Source organism: Copadichromis virginalis, linkage group LG12 (genome assembly GCF_057382275.1).
Source record: "Copadichromis virginalis isolate Kocher_CV1m ecotype Utaka linkage group LG12, C_Virginalis_male_GT1.1, whole genome shotgun sequence".
NCBI classification, from domain to species: Eukaryota; Metazoa; Chordata; class Actinopteri; order Cichliformes; family Cichlidae; genus Copadichromis; species Copadichromis virginalis.
The window spans coordinates 9,447,670-9,468,467 of NC_140629.1; the positions used below are offsets into that span (position 1 = coordinate 9,447,670).

General features: G+C 40.7%; 1 protein-coding gene across 2 annotated transcripts in view; it reads right to left on the reverse strand.

The window, feature by feature from the left end:
- The window catches only part of LOC146696509 (netrin receptor UNC5D-like), a 286,577-nt gene that overhangs the window by 124,869 nt on the left and 140,910 nt on the right, over positions 1-20,798 (reverse strand). For both annotated transcript variants that reach the window (XM_085474633.1, XM_085474632.1), the window contains exons 3-4: positions 7,589-7,732; positions 4,501-4,604 (exon numbers count right to left, since the gene is read on the reverse strand). In XM_085474633.1, coding sequence (XP_085330759.1) covers positions 4,501-4,604; positions 7,589-7,732 — 248 coding nt within the window. The remainder of the gene's footprint in view (positions 1-4,500; positions 4,605-7,588; positions 7,733-20,798) is intronic.

Genomic DNA, 20,798 nt, shown 5'->3' on the forward strand with positions numbered 1-20,798 from the left:
GGAGGTGGCTGATATCCAAAAATCCTACCAGTGGCTGGACAAAGCTGGACTGAAAGACAGCACAGAGGCACTAATCATGGCAGCACAAGAACAAGCTCTGAGCACAAGATCCATTGAGGCTGGGGTCTATCACACCAGGCAAGACCCCAGGTGCAGGTTGTGTAAAGATGCCCCAGAGACAATCCAGCACATAACAGCAGGGTGCAAGATGCTAGCAGGCAAGGCATACATGGAACGCCATAACCAAGTGGCCGGCATAGTGTACAGGAACATCTGTGCCGAATATAACCTTGAAGCCCCGGGGTCAAAATGGGAGATGTCCCCAAGGGTGGTGGAGAATGACCGAGCTAAGATCCTGTGGGACTTCCAGATACAGACGGACAAAATGGTGGTGGCTAACCAACCGGACATAGTGGTGGTAGACAAACAGAAGAAGACGGCCGTAGTGATCGATGTAGCGGTTCCGAATGACAGCAATATCAGGAAGAAGGAGCACGAGAAGCTGGAGAAATACCAAGGGCTCAGAGAAGAGCTCGAGAGGATGTGGAGGGTGAAGGTAACGGTGGTCCCTGTGGTAATCGGAGCACTAGGTGCGGTGACTCCCAAGCTAGGCGAGTGGCTCCAGCAGATCCCAGGAACAACATCGGAGATCTCTGTCCAGAAGAGCGCAGTCCTGGGAACAGCTAAGATACTGCGCAGGACCCTCAAGCTCCCAGGCCTCTGGTAGAGGACCCGAGCTTGAAGGATAAACCGCCCGCAGGGGCGTGCTGGGTGTTTGTTTTATATATATATATATATATATATATATATATATATACATAGTATATACATTGGGTGAATGTGCAGTAGTAGCAGCAAGCAGGTGAATTCTGTACATTAATATGAATAGACATCTGACTATTTTACAGGATAGACAATATAAACATATTTAAAATTAAAGGAATTGAAATGTACATTGTGCGTTGGTTTAGTGTCTGGAAGAGTCCTGTCTCAGTCAATTATAGATGATGTGAGAGGGCAGGTGTGTGTGTTTAGGGCCCGGATGGCTTGGGGATAGAAGCTCCTCTTGAGTCTCTCTGTCCTTGCCCGGAAGATGCGGAACCTTCTACCAGATTGCAGAAGTTGGAACAGTTTGTTGCCAGGATGGGACGGGTCCTTCAGTATCTGCGCTGCTCTAGTCCGGCATCTTCTGGTGTAGGTGTCCTGAAGCGGGGGGAGAGCAATCCTGCAGCAGCGTTCTGCTGTACGGATCACTCTCTGGAGAGCTTTTTGGTCCTTCACACAGCTGTTCCCAAACCACCATGTCATGTTCTGTGTGAGGATGCTCTCCACAGCGCCTGTATAGAAAATCCTGAGGATCTTTGGAGAGACCCTGAACTTCCTCAGTTGTCGTAGGTGATACAGGCGCTGCCTAGCCTTTTTGGTCTGGACCTGAATATGGGCAGCCCATGTCAGGTCTGAGGAGATGTGGACACCAAGATACTTGAAGGACTGCACCCTCTCCACTGGAGCTCCATTGATGATAATGGGCTTGTAGTCTCTGTGCTGACTCCTTCTGAAGTCCACCACCAGCTCCTTGGTCTTGCTGACGTTCAGCTGGAGGTGGTTGTCCTGGCACCACGATGCCAGATTCTTCACTTCATCCATGTAGGCCGTCTCATCGTTGTTGGAGATGGCACCCAACACCACTGTGTCGTCAGCAAACTTCACAATGGTGTTGGAGCCATGGGTGGCCACACAGTCTGAAGTGTAGAGGGAGTAGAGCAATGGCGAGAGGACACATCCCTGAGGTGCTCCTGTGTTGATGGTGATGCTGTTGGAGAAGCACCTGCCCACCCTCACCACCTGAGTTCTGCCAGTGAGGAAGTCCAACACCCATGCACACAGATGGCTGTTAAGTCCCAGATCCCTCAGCTTTGTGAACAGTCTGCAGGGCACTATTGTGTTAAACGCTGAACTGTAATCAACAAACAGCATTCGCACATAGTTACCCTGTTTCTTGTCCACATGGCTGAGAGTGGTGTGTAGGACGTGGGCGATGGCATCCTCTGTGGATCTTAGAGTAGCTCTGCTTGATACACAGTTCAAATAATCCTTTTTTATGATATACTGACACTTGGTGCAGTTCCCCTATTCATCCTCACCTTAAAACAAGCCTTTTCAACTCCATCCCAACTTCTTTTAAGGCAACTTTGTTCAGATTGGTTGCCCCTCATAAACAGAAGGTTCAGAAGAAAGAGTATGGGTGCGACTGTTGTGCTCGCATCTAGAGCACACCTGAGGTGACTATATCAGGGAAATCTGCTCTTACTGACATCATAAAGAGCCAAGATTAGAAAAAACATGTTCAGAGATGGAGCTCACTGGTATAACGGAACATATGACAAAAAATCCAAGAGAGCATATAGGTGTCCTTTAAAAACTTTATAACAATATTGTCTGACTGTTATCTGACCTAGACCTGATCCTGAGCTTCACCTGACTTGTTATCAGGGTCATCAAGTAACAGACATTAAAAGACAAACATCCAGTTACAGTTAAACCCTTATAATTAAGTGTTAGCAAAAAGATGACAGGGACTTGCACCATCTATCTAAATGTTCACATGCTCTTACTTTTACTGGCCACATTTATGTATACAAAGTCAGAAACTCAGAAAACAACAGAAATATGTTCTCAAATAACAATTTAATAATATGATGTATAAAATGCTAGAAAATAAAAGATTAAACAAATATAGTCTACTAGGTTATTGACTTTTATTGCAGTAATCAGCTTTAACCTGTCCAAAAAATGGAGGTTTCTGAAGACATGAATTTACTCCTTTACTCAAACATTGTAGCCAGAACACTGTATCATATACTGACAGATCTTAGAGGACCTGGAAACTTGTCAGCTGAAGCTGAGGACCACAAAACAGAACATGGTGGAAAAATATATGGGTCACAACAATAACTACTATGACTGATGGGCTGATTATTAAGCCAAGGCCTTGTATCTGTGATAAAAGCACCTGCTTAGAATAAAAAAAAGGTCTAACTAAATAAGTGGTTATGGTTTTGGTGGACATTTGGTGGAAACAAAACTGTAATTACACCACACCTACATAGCAAGGATCTGATGGCAGTCAGTGTGCTATCTAATTATAGCATAAATACAGATAATCAAATCTTATCAGAACACCTACGCGGTCGTGATGTGCTCTTGAGCTTAAACTCATAAAAAGTAATTAGCAGATATATATGTTTCACTTTGATTACTGTGTCAAGAAAGTTTAACGTGATGAAGAAATGCATAAGACATAAAGCCAAGTTGTTGCTGTGACCGCGTCTTGAGATTTTTTGCTGTCAGTAAAACATGTTGATAATCTGCATGCTGAAGTAAATGTAACAAATAATGTGGATCAGGAGTTTGTAATATGGATGAAATCCAATCTTTAGGAAACCTGAGGACATTCAACAACACAGGTAGATCACATATGATTAATTTTTCAAAGTTATGAAAAAAGATGATATACAGGTATGATATGAACTTACCCTTGAAAACCTGAATGTGTTCTTGGCCCTACTGGCAATTGCTCAGCTTTAGAAGGGATAAATGCTGTATGAGACTTACGTCCGCTAGAAACCAAACTATGTCGTTATTCATGACAAAGAAAGACAACACAGTTGGTACCAATATGACAGTTTTGTTTGAGAAAGACTCGAGCTATATGGAAAAGAAAGATTTACTTTTGTCTCTTGGAGTATGGTGCATATGTCTTCTTATGATTTACTAATGAAAGCTGCGGAAGATCAGAGGTCGCGATCATATCAAAGCCATAACTAATGAAGTTTCTCATGGTAATTGTAATATATGAGCCTCCCCAGGAACAGACTTTGAGGGAGAAAATGGGACACGATGTGCATGTAAATAAACTCAGCCCAGATAACAGACAAGTGAAAAATATCCACTGTTCTTTGTAAATAATTTCTTAGGTGCAGTGGTGCAATCCCTATCCTGAATATCCATATAGTAACCGCAAGGCACAATCAACCCTTTTATGAGCACGCAGTAGAAGCTGACAGATCAAACAATAGAACCCAGGAGGACAGGGAGCAACATCCCACTTCTGCATTTGAAGCCAGATGTTTCTGGTTTGCATGGCTAAGAGAACATGTGAAAGGCTGATGTGTAGATCTTATTGACAACATTGTGGATAGAGGTTTGGATTAAAAGCTATATTGTGAATCCTCTTCATCAGGAGGTGTCTAGCTGACTTTGAAGCCAGTGCCTTTGTGTCCAAATATTTATGTGCACTTATCACTAGTTTCTAAACACAACTATATCAATCTCCTAAAGGTCAGAGAAAGCGGAGCTGAAGGTAGAATCGACTTTCTGAGTGGCACAGAGCTACTCTCACAGAATAAGTATCCGCTCTGATGCGTATGTTTTCTGCTCAGTGGGAGTATAAGCTTCTTCTCTTTTGGGACAGGCGGAGCTGAGGAGCAGCGGACTTACCTCTGCAGCGGGCACTCCCTCCGGAGGACGACAGTGCAGAACGATCATCCCATTGATTGGGACCTCCTTCCCCTGGGGGTCCTGCTCAAAGTTTTTCCTCAGGTCTGTATGGGGAGATAAGAGGCTGCTGTCAGGTGTCAAGTGTCACGGTCAGCCTGGCCTCAATTCCCTTTAGCAGCTAACACGCAGGCTTGCCCCTCTGCACACCACGACCTTCAAAATCCAATGTAGCCTGTATACGATAGAGAGGATCCAATGGCCCTGTGCTGGGTAATCTGTTAACAAGGTGGTTTGAAGGATATGCTGGATGGATGAAGTGAGCAGGATTGCTATGATCATCCTGGGCACTCATGTGCATACAATAGTGACAGATCCTATTCGGCCCATTTTCCAAACTGCCTTTGATAGCTTATTGCGCTGCAGCTATTCACTGAAAACCAGTTAAAACATAAAGCAGGAATGTGCCTTTGAAATTTTCACTTCAGTTATGAATGGGTTTTTATGAACCCTTGGGATCACAAGAGGTTGCTTGCATGTAAAAGATCCACATACAGGAGGGAAGGTGTTGAGCCTGCAGTCAAAACCTCAGTTCAGCTGGCAGCTACACTCAGTGTAAAATGACTGCAAACACAGTGACACCCAAATCTCAGTAGATAAAGAGCTCGACAGTTACTGTCATTCACCAAACATATGCTTTTTTCTCTCAAAGGACAAAAGAAATATGTTGCTTTCTTACTGTATTTAATTTATTTTGACTTTCGCTTGGCTTACAAATTCTGTAACCTCTAACTAGAGGTTACTGACATGCAGCAGTATTGGTCTCAGACAGGAGTGGTTGAAAGTAGCTGATTGTGTCTAACTTGAGAGCATTTTGTTGGGAATTGATTATTTCATTGCTAAAAAATCAAATTCAAGATAAAATCAGCTTGTTGCGCTTGCACAGTTTGGTCCAAGGAGAGGGCTCTGTTGTCTGTACACTCCGCTCTCTTTGGGGACAGACACTGTAAATCATTTGCCAGATAGTTTTGTTAATTTGTTATATGGCATTATTTAAATACAACTGGTCGCTACAACTTTGAAGTTGGAGTGTGCAACATTTTCTTCAGAGACTGCTTTAGATAAAGTAAGCAAATGGACCAAAGGTTAAAAAAACTTGAATAAAACATGAGACACACAAATATTTTGTTATAACATGGTCATGTTATTATAATGCTGTATTAACTAGTATTTTTTTAAAAATATATAGACCCTTGGAGTACATGCCTGCATAAATAAATCAATGTCAGAGTCACTTTACATACAGCAAACTTTGACCTGAGTTGGGCCAGACTGGTGAAACTCTCCTTTAACTACACAGTGAATCTCTGAAATTTCTTACTATAAGATAAGGAAGTACATTTTCAGCAGAACCTCTCAGTATTTCTGTGTTTCTATGCTTTTTAACCAGTGTTAACAAAAAAATAGATCACTTTTGATTGAAGGTTATAATTTTGTTTGCTAACATAATGGGCCACTAAGCTAGCATCCTCTTTCTTTGAAAAAGGAGCCCTTATTACCCACAGAGCAATTCAGCTACTACTGTTCTAATTAGTCTCAAAAACCAGGACAAAGCAGAGTGTGGTTTGTCAGTTTCTCAGTGAAGCCCACTCCTTGTTTGTCCCTTTTCATTTACAAATACCAACATTAAAAGCACTCAGCTTGAAGCTTCATAACTTGGACTGTGAGTGCCATTATGCTTGTTCTGAATACAGCCCACGATTCCATCAGAAGTTCACGTTATCCTGGCATTACCTCTACCAGCATAGCAGTGTCAAGTAGACATGAACCTTGCCAAATACATGTCTTTTTCACTCCACACCTTCAGATTTGAGCTCTAAAAATTGAAAACAGTATTGGTTGCTGGACACCAGTAGCTGTAAATAAAAAAAGCGTCCCATTTGGTTAGACAATATTATTTTGTGGGAATTAATTATTCATTTGATAAAAAGTTTTTGCTGCCATGGTCACAGATTTTGGTCCAATGAAACAGGGTTGTTGTCCTTTGTTGGGAACAGATGCTGTAAATCATATGTCAGAGAGGTCTGAGTGGTCATTTGATGTCATTATAAAGCTATCACACAGACCTATGTGGGGAAAAATCACTTTTCCAGTACCCGAGAGCTAGTCATACTATAATTCAATGTGCTTGAGGATTTTATGTCATCTCTCTTTTATCCGTTGATCTATTAGTGACAAAGAAACAGCTGGATGTCTGTGCAGGTTCAAGCCTTTACATTTCTCAGCTGAACTTGTGCAGTGTAGTTTGTATATTTGTAAACTTTGTTTTAGTCCATGGGTCTTACATGCAGCTCATTACAAGAGCCATTTAAAGAGTTCTCCATTGATTTAGCTTTACATATCTTTTTGCCTACAATACCCAGAAACCCTGGGTACCACTGGCAGTTTGCTCAGAGGTTTCATTGTGTCAAGGTAGTAGCAGCTAATATATCCTTATCCTCTAGCCTCAAGCAGAGATGAGCCCCAGTAAATCCCCTTTCTTCTAACTCCACACCCCCAGATTATTTTTCATTTTCAATCTTGCAGTCTTCTCCCACAAACAATGCTGACACAAGTATCATCGCATTTATCAAACTTCACATGGCTCCCTTTGGAGACAGAAAAGCCTTTATGCCCCTTTTCCACATATGCACTAGCACTCCCCAGCACACACTTTGATGTGTAAATTGGAGGAGATGCCCTCAAAATAAAAGTATAAATCATATTTATGGACCAAATGTGGTGACATCTATAGCATCATGAAGTACCCTGCAGTATAGGAAAAGGACTGATTTTGAGATAAAATGGAAGAGTCATATATGCATGATTGGTTATCATCTATAGTTCTTTTGTGTTTAATGAACATCTTCTCTAAAATATGTTGTATGTTTATTCAATCATTTCATTCAATCTTGCAATCAAGATTGCAAGCCAAAACTAAAGTCACAAGTTTGCTGTTAAAACTTTGAGTCTTTATACCATTTCTCTTTTACATAAACTTGAAAATTCATGCCCTAAATTTTCACATCTTAGGGGAGAGTTGCAAACTCACAAGCGATGCGAACAGTAGCCTTTCGACTCTTGGATGTGCCCAAGTGGCTCCAGGCAACACAGAGACACCAGTAGTCCTCGGGGCCATGGAAATCTTCCACCTGCTGGCGTGACACGTTGATCATCACTTCACGCACCTTCAGTCCTGGATCAACAGAGAAGGTAAGAGAGTTAGCAACTCCGTGTGCCTATGTGTAGTGTTGCACACCTTAGATTAGATTAGATTCAATTAGAGTTTTGCTACCCTGCATTTGGGACCACTGAAAAACACCTAAAGTGCTGTGCTGAATCAAGTTAAGTTTAATTATTTTCTAAAATTATTAAGACGTTTCTGCCAGTTGTTTGAATCTGTGGTATTTGTTACGAGAAGATGTGCCATATGTGCAATATATTTGTTACTTCTAACATGACATAAATCTAAAACAAAGGAACAGCTCAGGGAGTCACTGTACTATTAATAAGACCATAATGTGAACAGGTAAAACTGGACTTGATCCTTTTATGCACTGTACAGTTCCAAAAGCAAATACTTTTTCAGTTGCACTTCCTTGATCTACAAATTGTTGCAATTTATGTTGCAGGGAACTTGAAAGTATTTTTAGTGAATTCAGAAAAAATTCAAAATAAATATAAATAATAAATATTCAGTGACTAATAACTGCCCTTCGTTCCCTTCAATAACTGTGCCTTATTATCCCTAATAAGGCACTTAGATCTTCCAATCAAATGCTCCTGACGCAACCGAGGTCTCGTCTGAAGTCCAGAGTTGATCGGGCCTTTGCTGTCATAGCTCCCAGACTCTGGAATAACCTCCCTCCTTATATTCGTTCCTCCGAGTCCATCCAGTCTTTTAAATTGCGTCTTAAAACTTATTATTTTACTCTGGCTTTTGATCCAAACTAGTATGTTATTTCATGGCTAGTTTTTGTTTCAAACAATTGTCATATTGTTTTCTGCCCTCCTTTTAACTGTTTCTTTTTTTTATTCTGTCTTATGCTATTGCTCTGACCGACTGTGAAGCACTTTGGTCAACTTTGTTGTATTTTATGTGCTATAGAAATACCTTTTGATACTTTTTTTATTTTTATTTTACCACAATCCTTCCATCCATGAAGTCTCTTCTTCTTCTTTTTCTGAATTAGTAAGCACAGCTTTCCATGCTGTTCAAAGAGCAGTATTCTCTAACTGTTTCTTTCAGATTTGGAAATGTCCTGGAAGGTGTAGTAAAAAAGAAGCCAAGTCAGTCATCTTTGATGTCCTTTCTGGCTGGCTGCGCATTTTTAGTCCTTAAATACATAAGCTTAAGTTTAACCTCCAGTTCATGGACTGGGAATGGGAAATGATAAGAATTTAGAGATTCCAATTGCATTATCTGTATTGCTTATCAATTTGATTAATTATCAATTCTTATTGGGTTCCCACTGGTGCAACTATGAGAGTCACCACCATCTCCAAGCAGCATATCAAATACATTACATTCATGCAAATTAATTAGATGCTGTGTGGTCAAATCTCACACACTAACACAAATTCCTGTCCTAATGAGGACACACATATGATCTTTCTCTCAGTATTTAGGTAGGAACATAAAGCCAACAACACACACCGAAAGATAAAAACCAGCACAAAGAGACTTCAAAGTGATCTCAACAGTCATTCTGCTGTAGAACTGGTAGAAACAGAGGCTGCAGCCTGACTGCTCATCCATTAGTTTCCTGTTGTGCTTCAGGGTCTGGTTGCTGGGGTGGGGTCAGCATTCACTCAGATTTAATGTCACTATGAGATCTTGGCTAACTTAGCATTAGCATGTTGTCTGTACAGGTGCTTGTAAAAAGTCGAAGTTGACTTAGCAGTATAATGTAGTTGTTTCTGTCCTGAATGCAGTTTGCACTTTACCATCGTCCTCTCTTCCTTTTCTGCAATAAAAATAAAACATCCATATCCATGCTGTAGAATGTGCAACTATTTTTCTCCTCCAGCATACAAACTGAAATCAGCTGATTGTGTCAGTGCAAGTAAGTGGGATAAACTGGATCAGGAACAAAGACGACTAACAATTCCACGGAAGTAGACTACTGGGAACTGGTTCTCTACAAAAACTGGTTCTTGATTCCTGTACTACCACTTAAGGAAAAAATCTAACTGGCAGCAGGTATAGAAGTTGATCTCTAATACAATCCAAAAAGTTCCATATCGATCGATCGATCGATCGATATTGCGGGAAATATAATTATTACATATTTCACATATAAAGCACTGCTGCACTTTGATTGTAAGACTGACATTCAACATGTAGTGAATGAAATAGTTTTTTTTTTCAAATTAAGTCAAATATAGATGAAAAAGATGAGCACATACTTGAATAAGTGTAGCATACTTATAGCAAGATATTAGATGAGAGGAAGAAGCAGAAGAACAGAGACAACTTTTGTGTGTGTACGTGAGAGAAGGGAGTGGGTGAGAGAATAAAAAGTCAGAAGAAATTGATTTAAAAACAAACAACTTTATTCAGTCTCACAGATATCGAAAGCCTCCAATGACAAGGACAGTCACTGAGTGCAAATGAAGCTGGTGTGCAATATTTCAAGTAAGTGCTTCAAAGTACAGACGTAGCACTAAAGAACAACAGAGCCAGACATAGCAAAATGGATCGGACAGGATTGCCTCTTCGAACGATTTAAGATGAAGACTTTGTTCTAGTGATGGAGAACGTACATAGGAGACTGACTGTTCCAAGGCAAAAAAATTGATAGGCAAACATCATGAAGATACAAAACAATTTTAAAAGACTGCAACTGGAGAGCCTTATTGGTATTGACTTCTGGAAATAAAATAAAACACTGACAGCTTCACTTTTTACAAAGTAGTGCAGGCTACTTTTTATAAACCCAAACACACACTTGAATAAGTAGCCTGTAATCAGTTGGCAAAAATGGCTGTTCATAAACAACAAAAGATGAAAAATGAATAGTAAATACATATTTATTGTTCTTGTAAGCTACATATTTTATGTTTAAAGCCAAGTAATCAGTTACAAGTACCATCGTAATACCTGTTTGATGAACACTTGATCACAGACACACACGCTCCACTAATTATTGCTGCATAGACACTGATAATCCTGGTCCCATAGGGAGTTTATATAGCAAGTTTTATCCAGATTGATTAACACATCTTGGAGGAGTTATAGAGTCTTTACTTTACCATATAAAGTGCTTTTAGGCAAGTGTCGTCGTGTAAATAAGACTGCAATTAAACTGAATTGAAGTGAACTTCAACTTCACAATATAAATCATTCAACTACTCTACTTCCTGGTTTTAGCTGTTTTAGGGGATCTCACTTGAGGACAGCTTAATAAAGAAACTGTGACTGGTCCACAGTGTTATTGTTTTCTTTTGTCACTCTTGAGGGAGAGCTAATTTTTAAGTCCACTCTCGAATTACACTGTAGACTAGCAAATAGTATTTTAACTTTATTTTTGTATTAAATAATTAGAAATTTTTAACTAATCAACATAGATCAATGCGTTATTTAGAATTACTGATGCTGCATCAATTATTTAAATACTTTTTTCATAAATACAGGTATCTGGTGACCATGTAATTTTTCTTTTCATGCAGTAATGACATTGATACCTTTGCAGTATGTTTAATTCACTAATACCAGAATCAGAATGTCTTTACTGCCAATTAGAGATTTAGAAAAAAAAAAAATCCAAATTAGTTTTCTCCTTCAATTACTAATGCCAACAAAATTATTAATGCAAGTGTTTAACTTTCTGTAATCAGCATAAAAGTGTTGTGTTAGAGTTCCACTTCGGCTGGAAAGAATGCAGAATATGCGAGCTTCAATAAACAACGCTCATCTAATTGTTAGTCTTCTTTTAAAAATGTAGTGCGATATTCTTACTTCTTTATATTATATTGTTTAATTTCATTTTAAGATAAATATTGTGGGATCTGTGTCTGCACTACTGGTGAAACTTCAATACAACATAACTGGACTGTCCTCACTCAGAAAACGGCATGATACAAGATGTTATCATGATCTATAGCTACGTTTTAAAGTTAAGGAATCTCTGACATGCAAACACATGTAAAATGTCAGTCCTCTGGGATCTTAGAGAAAGGAGCTTTTCTTAAATCGAATCAATTAGAAGTGAGAATAATTGCAAAACCAGAGATAAAGTAAAATTTCAAACTGGTCCCACTCAAAGGGAAACTCTTGGTTCCTTTTTAGGTGGACTTGCACTATTCATAACACCAGGTTAATTTACTCTAGGAGTACATAATGTATTTGGAGATTATAGAGACATGCATACATAATGCATGAGACTTCACCTAAACCCTTTAGATTTTAATCCAATGAATCAGAAATGAAAGATGGGCTGCAAAGTGACCCACAGACGTGCAGCAATTGTGGGCGGGCTAACACAAGGTTAAATAGTGTGCCCTGTGTGGCTTCATAGAAATGTATCAGCTAAACTATCAGCTGATGTGGGCTGGCACTGAGATCAGTTGATCTGCTGGGATTGCAGCAGAGCTTGACTTTGGGGCCTGCCTGAACTTGTGGGTCAACTGGCATTGCCTTTCCTACATCCATTCTGATGCCCAAAATGAACCTTCAGAATTGGGTTTTGATATGATTTCATGAGAGTACCAGTATTAGCAGTGTTCATGTGGGTCAGGTCTAAATGAAGCATTTATAGGCTGGAAATAGGCCTCTGTTTAGGTCATGTGCTAAGCTGCAGTTAAAAGGGAAAGCCCTGTATGCTAAATAAGCATCTTTAAGAATCTGTAATCGATATCTCGATATGTCTAAAGGCTTGTGTCAGTGATCAATGGGTTTTACGGGATTAGTTATGCACAAGTTCTTAGGAAGGACTGACACACTTCCTAAATCAGTGCTTTCTGCTTCTCTATGCTAGCATCACTAAGGAAATTGGCAGAAACACAGAGCCCCGGGCAACCATGCAGTATGTTTCTAGTTCTGAATGGAAAGCTAAATCATCTATAGAAGAATTAGCATTAATAATCTGAACTACACGTAACGATGTATAGAGGCTTCCTGTGCAAGTGACACCACGATAATATACTACATTATATAACACAAAAACCCAATGTGACCACAGCAAACTGCACAATGCTCTTATTATTTTGAATGCATAAAAGAATGTGAGGGAAAAAAAATCCAGTCTATTTGAAAATCCTCTTAGGCAACAAGCTGCAAGCCCCCAGTTGTTTGCCATCCTCTCATATGGCTTCAAATGGGTATACAGCACCCATATTTAATGTGAGTCATTGGCTTAGGGCCTGTCACATGTGTTTTCTCAGAGCCTTTTGGAGCCTCCGGGCCTTATACCCACCACTGGATTAAAGAGCCAAATATGCAATGTGCTGGGAACTGCAAGAGACCAAAAGCCTGCCCTGACTCTTATGCCTCCAATCTCTCTGATGAATTACATTTTAATCTGACATGCTCTTACTAAAGTCAAACAGCTTCATACTGAGGCTGCACAGCTTGCGACGCACTGAGCAGACTTCTGAATGAATACCAATCAAACCCGAATGAATGGCATTGGGGCAACGGCGATGACTCCATGCTGGTGTTTGGGGTAAAATTAAGAAATGGAGAACATTTCATGGCGGGTGGTCTCCACTTTGCTGGATACAAATGACAACAACAACAGAAAAAGTGATCTTCTTTCTCTTTGTGAAACTCACAAGTCTTGAAACGCTGATACAAATTAGGCAGTTTGTCACAATATGGTGCAATCGGTGCAATTTTGGTAACTGTGGTAGTTAAGATTGACAGGCCGTGAGTTGGTGTCTTTTTTGGGGGGTGGGGGTGGGGGTTGAGAACGCAATAAACAAAGAAGAAACTCTATGGTTGGTGCTTCCCATTTGCCGTCCCTGTAGAGAGTGAGACACAGGCATAATTCATAATTTCTTGAGCACAGGCAGAGAGCTGTCAAGTGACAGCATCTGTGTGGGAAGAGAGACAGCAAAGCAAATAATAACTAATGACTTTCTGCGATGCCCTAAAAAATTTGAGGCTGAGTTTAACAGAAGTGGAAGAGCAAGCAAGACTGATTGTGTGAGAGACAGTGAGCGAGAACGAGAGAGAGAAAGTGGCCGTAAGCTTTTTTGACAAAGCAACACATTTACTGGAGTCCAAAGCGACATCGACAGGTGGTTTACTGGAGAGAAGGGAACGACTGCCGCCATTGTGTCATCTGTCAACCCTATTTGTTTATAGGCAGAACACTGTTGACAGGCCTCATTAGAGTAAACCACTTGATCAGCTCTCCTCCCCAATCCTCTTCTCACTCTTTTGCAGTTTTCCGAGTCACTTGATAAATCCATCCAAAACAGCTGAATCACTCAGAGAAAGATGGGCAAAGCAGCTGGAATGAGAGCAATATTTCCCCGTTCTGAGGTCCAATGCAAGTGAGATTGTCGCTGTGGTAGCTCTGCCTTAGTCTAGCTTATTAAAATGGATTTCAATGACAAGAACTTCATTAAAATGGTGCATTGCGATCATTTTATTTAAAAAAAAATCTGCTTTAAGAGAGTCCAGCAAAAAACCTTTTTCATCTTTTACTCCATCCACACACTGCCTCTGGTTCTTTTCTGATAACCATACAGTAAAGGCAAAATAGGAATGGGCTGCTGTCCCATAGATCAATATTAGACTTTTGTGAAAATGGCCATATCTGCTCAATGTAGTGGCAAAGCCAAAACACTGGTCCACTGCTCAGGAGAGGGAAAAGTCAGCTCAGGATTAGACTTTAGTAGCCTCACTTAAAAAAGACTGGCCTCATTTTAAAACCCAGTATACATCTAAATATATGTGTGGACATCAATACTGCAATTTTAACACAGTGTTATTATATATGCAGGTGCTTTTAAAGTATGAACTACATAGACTTAGTATTTTTAGCAGCATGTCTGTGAAGGTTCTCAGTCATCCAGGTCATCGTAGTCAAAGGAGCTTGCAAAGAAAAGCGTCTGGACTTCTTTAAGTTGCTTGAAGACGTTTCACCTCTCATCCGAGAAGCTTCTTCAGTTCTAAGGTCAAATGGTGGAGAGTCCCAGATATAAACCTAGTGGGAGTAAACCCCCACAGAGGGACAAAAGGACCCCCTGATGATCCTCTAATCGCCTGAGCCAAGGTGGGAAACTGGGCGTGGGTCCCAATCAGCCAGAGTTTCGGGTGTGTTCATTGTGAAACCTGGCCCCACCTTATCATGCGAATTCCTGAGGTCAGATGGCCCAGGATGTGAGTGGGCGTTAAGGCGTCTGGGAAGGGATCTCAAAACTGGATTATAGATGGCAGAGAGTTGGTGTCGTAAACCCCCGCCTCTGTTCAAAGATGGTCGCTCACAGTGGACATAGATGGCTTCTTTCACTCCTCTTTCAAACCATCTGTCCTCTCTGTCCAAAATGTGAACATTGGCATCCTCGAAAGAGTGTCCTTTATCCTTAAGATGCAGATGGACTGCTGAGTCTTGTCCTGTGGAGGTGGCTCTTCTGTGTTGTGCCATGCGCTTGTGAAATGCCTGTTTGGTCTCTCCAATGTAGAGATCTGAGCATTCCTCGCTGCACTGTACAGCATACACCACATTGTTAAGTTTGTGTTTTGGCGTTTTGTCTTTCGGGTGAACCAGTTTTTGTCTGAGCGTGTTGCTGGGTCTGAAATACACTGGGATGTCATGCTTGGAGAAAACTCTCCTGAGCTTCTCTGATACACCGGCTACATAGGGGATGACAATGTTGTTGCGTCTGTCCTTCTTATCCTCCCTCGCTGGTGTCTGGTCTTCTTTTCTGTGCCTCTTTGCTGACTTTAAGAACGCCCATTTAGGATAGCCGCAGGTTTTGAGTGCTTCCTTTACATGTGTGTGTTCCTTCTTTTTTCCTTCAGGCTTAGAGGGAACATGTTCTGCCCGGTGGTGTAGGGTCCTGATTACTCCAAGTTTGTGTTCCAAAGGGTGATGGGAGTCAAAGAGGACGTACTGGTCCGTGTGTGTGGGCTTCCGGTAAACTTCGATGTTGAGTTTGCCATTCTCTTCAATGTGCACAGCGCAGTCCAGGAAAGGCAGACAGTTGTCCTTTGTGTCTTCCCTGGTGAACATGATGTTTTTATCCACAGCGTTGATGTGCGCAGTGAAGGATTCCACTTCTTGTGTCTTGATTTTGACCCAGGTGTCGTCCACATATCTGTACCAGTGGCTGGGTACTCTTCCTTTGAAAGAGCCAAGAGCCTTTCTTTCCACTTCCTCCATGTAAAGGTTGGCTACAATAGGTGACACGGGGGAGCCCATGGCACAGCCATGTTTTTGTCTGTAAAAGCCTTCGTTGTACTTGAAATATGTAGTGGTGAGGCAGAGGTCTAACAGTGTGCAGATCTGATCGGGTGTGAAGTTGGTCCTGTCCTCCAAGGAGCTGTCTTCTTGTAGTCGTTTTCTGACAGTCTCCACGGCCTCCGTGGTGGGTATGCAAGTGAAGAGAGAGACTACATCAAAGGACACCATGGTTTCATCTGGATCCAGGGTAAGTTTCTGGACCTTGTCGGTGAAGTCGGTGGAGTTCTTGATGTGGTGTGGGGTGTTCCCCACGAGAGGAGCAAGGATGGTAGCAAGGTGTTTAGCAATGTTATAAGTGGCTGAGTTTATGCTACTGACTATGGGTCTGAGTGGGACAGCTTCCTTGTGGATCTTAGGAAGTCCATAGATGCAGGGTATGACATCCCCTGGGTAAAGGCGGTGATATGTAAGGCGGTCAATAATTTTGTCCTTTTCAAAGTCTTGAAGGCAAGCTATAACTTTCTTTTTGTAGCTGCTTGTGGGGTCTCGCTTTAGGGCTTCGTAGGTATTGTTGTCACTGAGGAGAGTAGTGATCTTTGTGTGGTAATCTGTAGTGTTTAGGACCACGGTGCATCTTCCCTTATCAGCTGGTAAAACAGTGATGTTGTGGTCTTTGCTCAGGGAAGCGACGGCCTTCTTTTCCTGTATTGTGAGGTTGGATGGAGGGACTTTGGCACTGGAGAGCGTGGCTGAGACTTTCATATTTTTAGCAGCACTTTCTCGTCCCTTGCTCTCTCGCCCTGGGTTTCGTCAGTCTGTGTCTCAGTGTGTGTGTTCCCCATACTTCCTGTTTTACTTTGATAGTATCCGATACGTGTTCAGGTTTGCTTCCCCCTGTCTCGACTGTTAGATTGTTGCCAGCTATGTTCCCCATCTGTTTTCACTTTGCTCTGATTCACTCCTGTATTTAGTTTCTGCAGTCTGGTGTCACGATCTCCCTCATTTGCCGGCTGTGTGTTCTGCTTGTTAGTTCATTTTCTAGTCTCTCCCAGTTTGGTTTCTGCAATCATACTTCCAGCAATAAAGCTATGTTTTGGAGTTAAGTCCTGCATATGAGTCAGCATTTTGGGTACTCAACCCTGCCTGCTTCACACTGCCATATGACAGATTTGACTGTATTCGGGCATGTAAACCTCTTGGTTAGTTTCAGGAAAAGGACATTAATTTAATTTGTGTGAAACCATTTTTTTTACTGCTGGGCCAAATGTGACACTGAAGCAGACTGGTGGTGTATTCAACACGGTTCATGATATATTTATGAATTTTAAGTTACTGTTTTGTGCTAATGGACGTCGATTTTCCAGTTCGGTTTGGATACAGAATGGTTTGCATTACAGCATAAGGGCAGTGTGTGAAATGGTAACAAAGTTATTCGCTTGTTCATGGACATGAATGAGAGTGCTGGTAAGTAGAAAAAAACCACAAAGGTAAGACAGGGGCGATATTTGTTACCGTTTACATTTACACTTTGATTGTGATTTTATTTGCTATTTGCTTTCATTAGGTTATTATTACAAAGAATGTTTGTCAGAAGATCTCTCATCACATCAGGTGTCCACCCATTTAACCAGTGTGGGCGTCAGTGAGCATCATTTGCATTTTCCTACACTTTGTCACATATTAAAAAGTCTTGCTCCATAGCAGTTCCAATTAGCAGTCGAGCAATGGCTGGGAAGTATAGACAAACACTGAATTGGTTCTGATACTGAAGAAAAATGCTTATTTTGAGTCATGATTAGGAGGACTGTCATTTTTGATAGATTTGTTATAAAGATTTATGGACACCTACCGAGGGAACCAAGTTGCAGGAATTTCATTTATTTCACAATGGGATGCAAACTGTTGCAGTGATTTTGAGAAATGAGGTTCTCCCGATAATAAATCTGTGTTTACTCAAAAGAAGCCATTATCAGGGCACCTGTTTGTGCCAGGGGCGACTGTCATAGCACATGTACTGCAGGGAGCGTTTTCACCTCATGTGATGCCAACCAATAACGAGCACAAAAAGAAAGATGTGAAATAATTTCTTTCAAATGTTCACTTGATGGCCAGTGTCAGTGAGGTACGTGCCACCATAAACTCAAAAGAAGCCTTTTCTTCATATGTACCTGCCTTTAGTGTGGCATTGTTTAGAATTTACTTGATCAGATAATAAGTTACTGAGGACTCCAAAGGCATTCTAAAGCTGTTGATAGCTCGGCAGTTTGATGATAAGTTACATATACATTCAATGTTTAGTGTTTGTTAGTGCTCACAGACCCCTATCCCATCCACCACCCCCTCAGTGTGGTTAAGTCAGAAATTTGATCCTTTTAAAAGGATTCCACCAACTGCATGCTCATGAGGGAGATGTAAATATAAACATAATGAACTGGTATTTAATTAGAATGCATGTGGATGTTCACAGCAAATCAACAAATCAACAAAGGACACTGTCACCACTAGAAGCACTATACCATTAGCTGTTTGGTTAAACATTAAATTCTATGTCAATCACACTGACTTTAAGCAAAATAATACAAATATAACCAGTGAGACAAAGTGTTGGTGCATTTGGCTGTTTATGTCAACAGCAAATTTTTGGTGAGTCTCAGAGAAAACACTGGGTTTTGGCTCTGGCCCAGTGTTCCCGTCTCCGGTGCTCTGGCACAGTAATGACAGCCAGATCCATCTGTGTTTGGGTGTGCAGCTTTGGGCTACTTTGAGCTCAGAAATGAAAAATGTAAAAGGTGTAGTTTCAACACCTGGACTTGAGCCAGTGTACTTTGGCTAGTTTCAGAGAGTGTTACATACCAGAGAGTTATTTCATCTACGTTTTTCCTAATTATACTGTATCACCGCTGTTGAACTCATGCATGTCAGTGCATTGTTTAGCCTTCTTGCTTCACAGCAAGAACATCCTGGGTTTAAATTCACCTTCCTGTCTGCATGTGCATGTTCTCCCTATGTCTTTGTGATTTTTTTTCCTGGATACTCTAGCTTCCTAAAAACATATGACCCACCCCCCTGAATTGAATAAGTGGAAGAAAGCTGATGGATGGGAATCATTTGGACATTGTTTTCAGTTATTTGCAAGATGTGATCACGAAGTCCAACAATTTCAAGAATGACAATAATAAACCATACCAGGAATGAATATAGCTGCTCTCTCCTCCAGTTTTTAAATCCCTCTATAACAACTGTGTTCTAACAACCTGCATTTGTGCAGGATTGCCTCTGGTGGTTAGTATACCTTACATCTCATTTTGAATGTTCCTTTGTGTTAGCATACAAATGCTTGTGAAGAGCTGAAGTTGTGTTAGCAGTATAATGCTGCTGTTTCTGTCCTGGATGCAGTTTGCACTTTACCGTTGCGCTCTTGTCCTTTTGTGCAATAAAAATAAAAATGTTCACACATTCACTATAGACCATTCCACCATTTTTCTTCTCCCCAACACAAACTGAAATCCGCTGAGTGTTGTAGTTATAGTTGTAGCTGTAATGTAATGAATTTAGTACTTTATTGCGTTACTGACAAATCTAATGTGAATACTGTAACATGTGTTAAATATCCCAAATCTTTCATCTTTGGGCTGAAGGAAGAGCAACACTCGGTGTTTAATGCTCAATCAACAATCAGTTTAATCAATACAATTCTCATTATTCCACATAAACACTTTGAGCATTACAGATGTCCGGATGGGAGATGTGCACGGGAGGGTGTCTGGCAAAATCTCGAAGTGTCTGACCGTTTCTCACATTCTTATAGCTTCGCCCTCCTCCAAACTCTTTGTCTCTTTCAGTGAGCCTAAGTTATGACTTTGGCTTGCTGCGCAGTATGTTTTGTTCTTTCTAATCAGACAAATAAGGCCATGATTCTCAGTATTTCTTATAAATCAGCAGTATAACGCATCATAAAACAGTGTAATATCCCATTCCTGTTTTTCTCAAAATAAACAATCAATTACAATCAAACATTCAATCTACTGGTCCCTTTCTAGTCTAAACAACAGTGTTTCAGTAACTTTCCACTAGAAGATGGTCGTCTGTTATCTACTTTCTTCCAGGCAAGTGTGGGCGAGAGTCTACAGCTTTCTACCCCCCAAGGACACTTAGTCTAATGCCTTTATTTTCAGGGCCATGCCTACTTAATACTACACAATATGGTTATATGGTATTTTAGTTAATATAAAGCATAGAATTGAGGCACTTCAAATAATTTAATCCCAACACATGTTATTTTTTTAATACGTTAGACACACACAATGATTATGTGTAGGATATGTGGTGAGTAAAGACTGTGTTCAGTTAACAGGTCACTTTGAGTGCACGCAGTTCAGCTGCAATTGTCTGTCACATATCTGAAAACAACCGAGTGGAACTCCATAGTGAAAGTCTGACCTTTAGGAACGATTTTAAAATGCACAACTCTACAAAGTTACACAAAATAAATTTAAAAATCCCCAAACAAGCAAACAAACCTGAAAGCCATCTGGTCTGATGCACTGGTTTTAGGCTTAGACACTGAAGATTTTTCACATGACAATTGCTCTTTGTTTTTTTGGTTATAATTGGAGATTGCAGCTCTTACCAGCAGTAACAGTCAACGTCCATCATGACGAGCACAAGCACAACTGGTCACAACACAGAGCATTACAAAAGTTTTGTTGTGCTCAAAATAGTCCACAGGTGCACAGCACTAGCACAGTGTATGTAGGTTTAGCCAAACTCCAATGATAACTAATTATTCTGTCAGGGCTTATGAATGTAAATAAGCACAGTGACTGAGGAACTGACATCTTATCATAGCGCTCTATTAAAATGCATATGTTGGAAATAATCTGTGAATTTATACCTAATCTTATC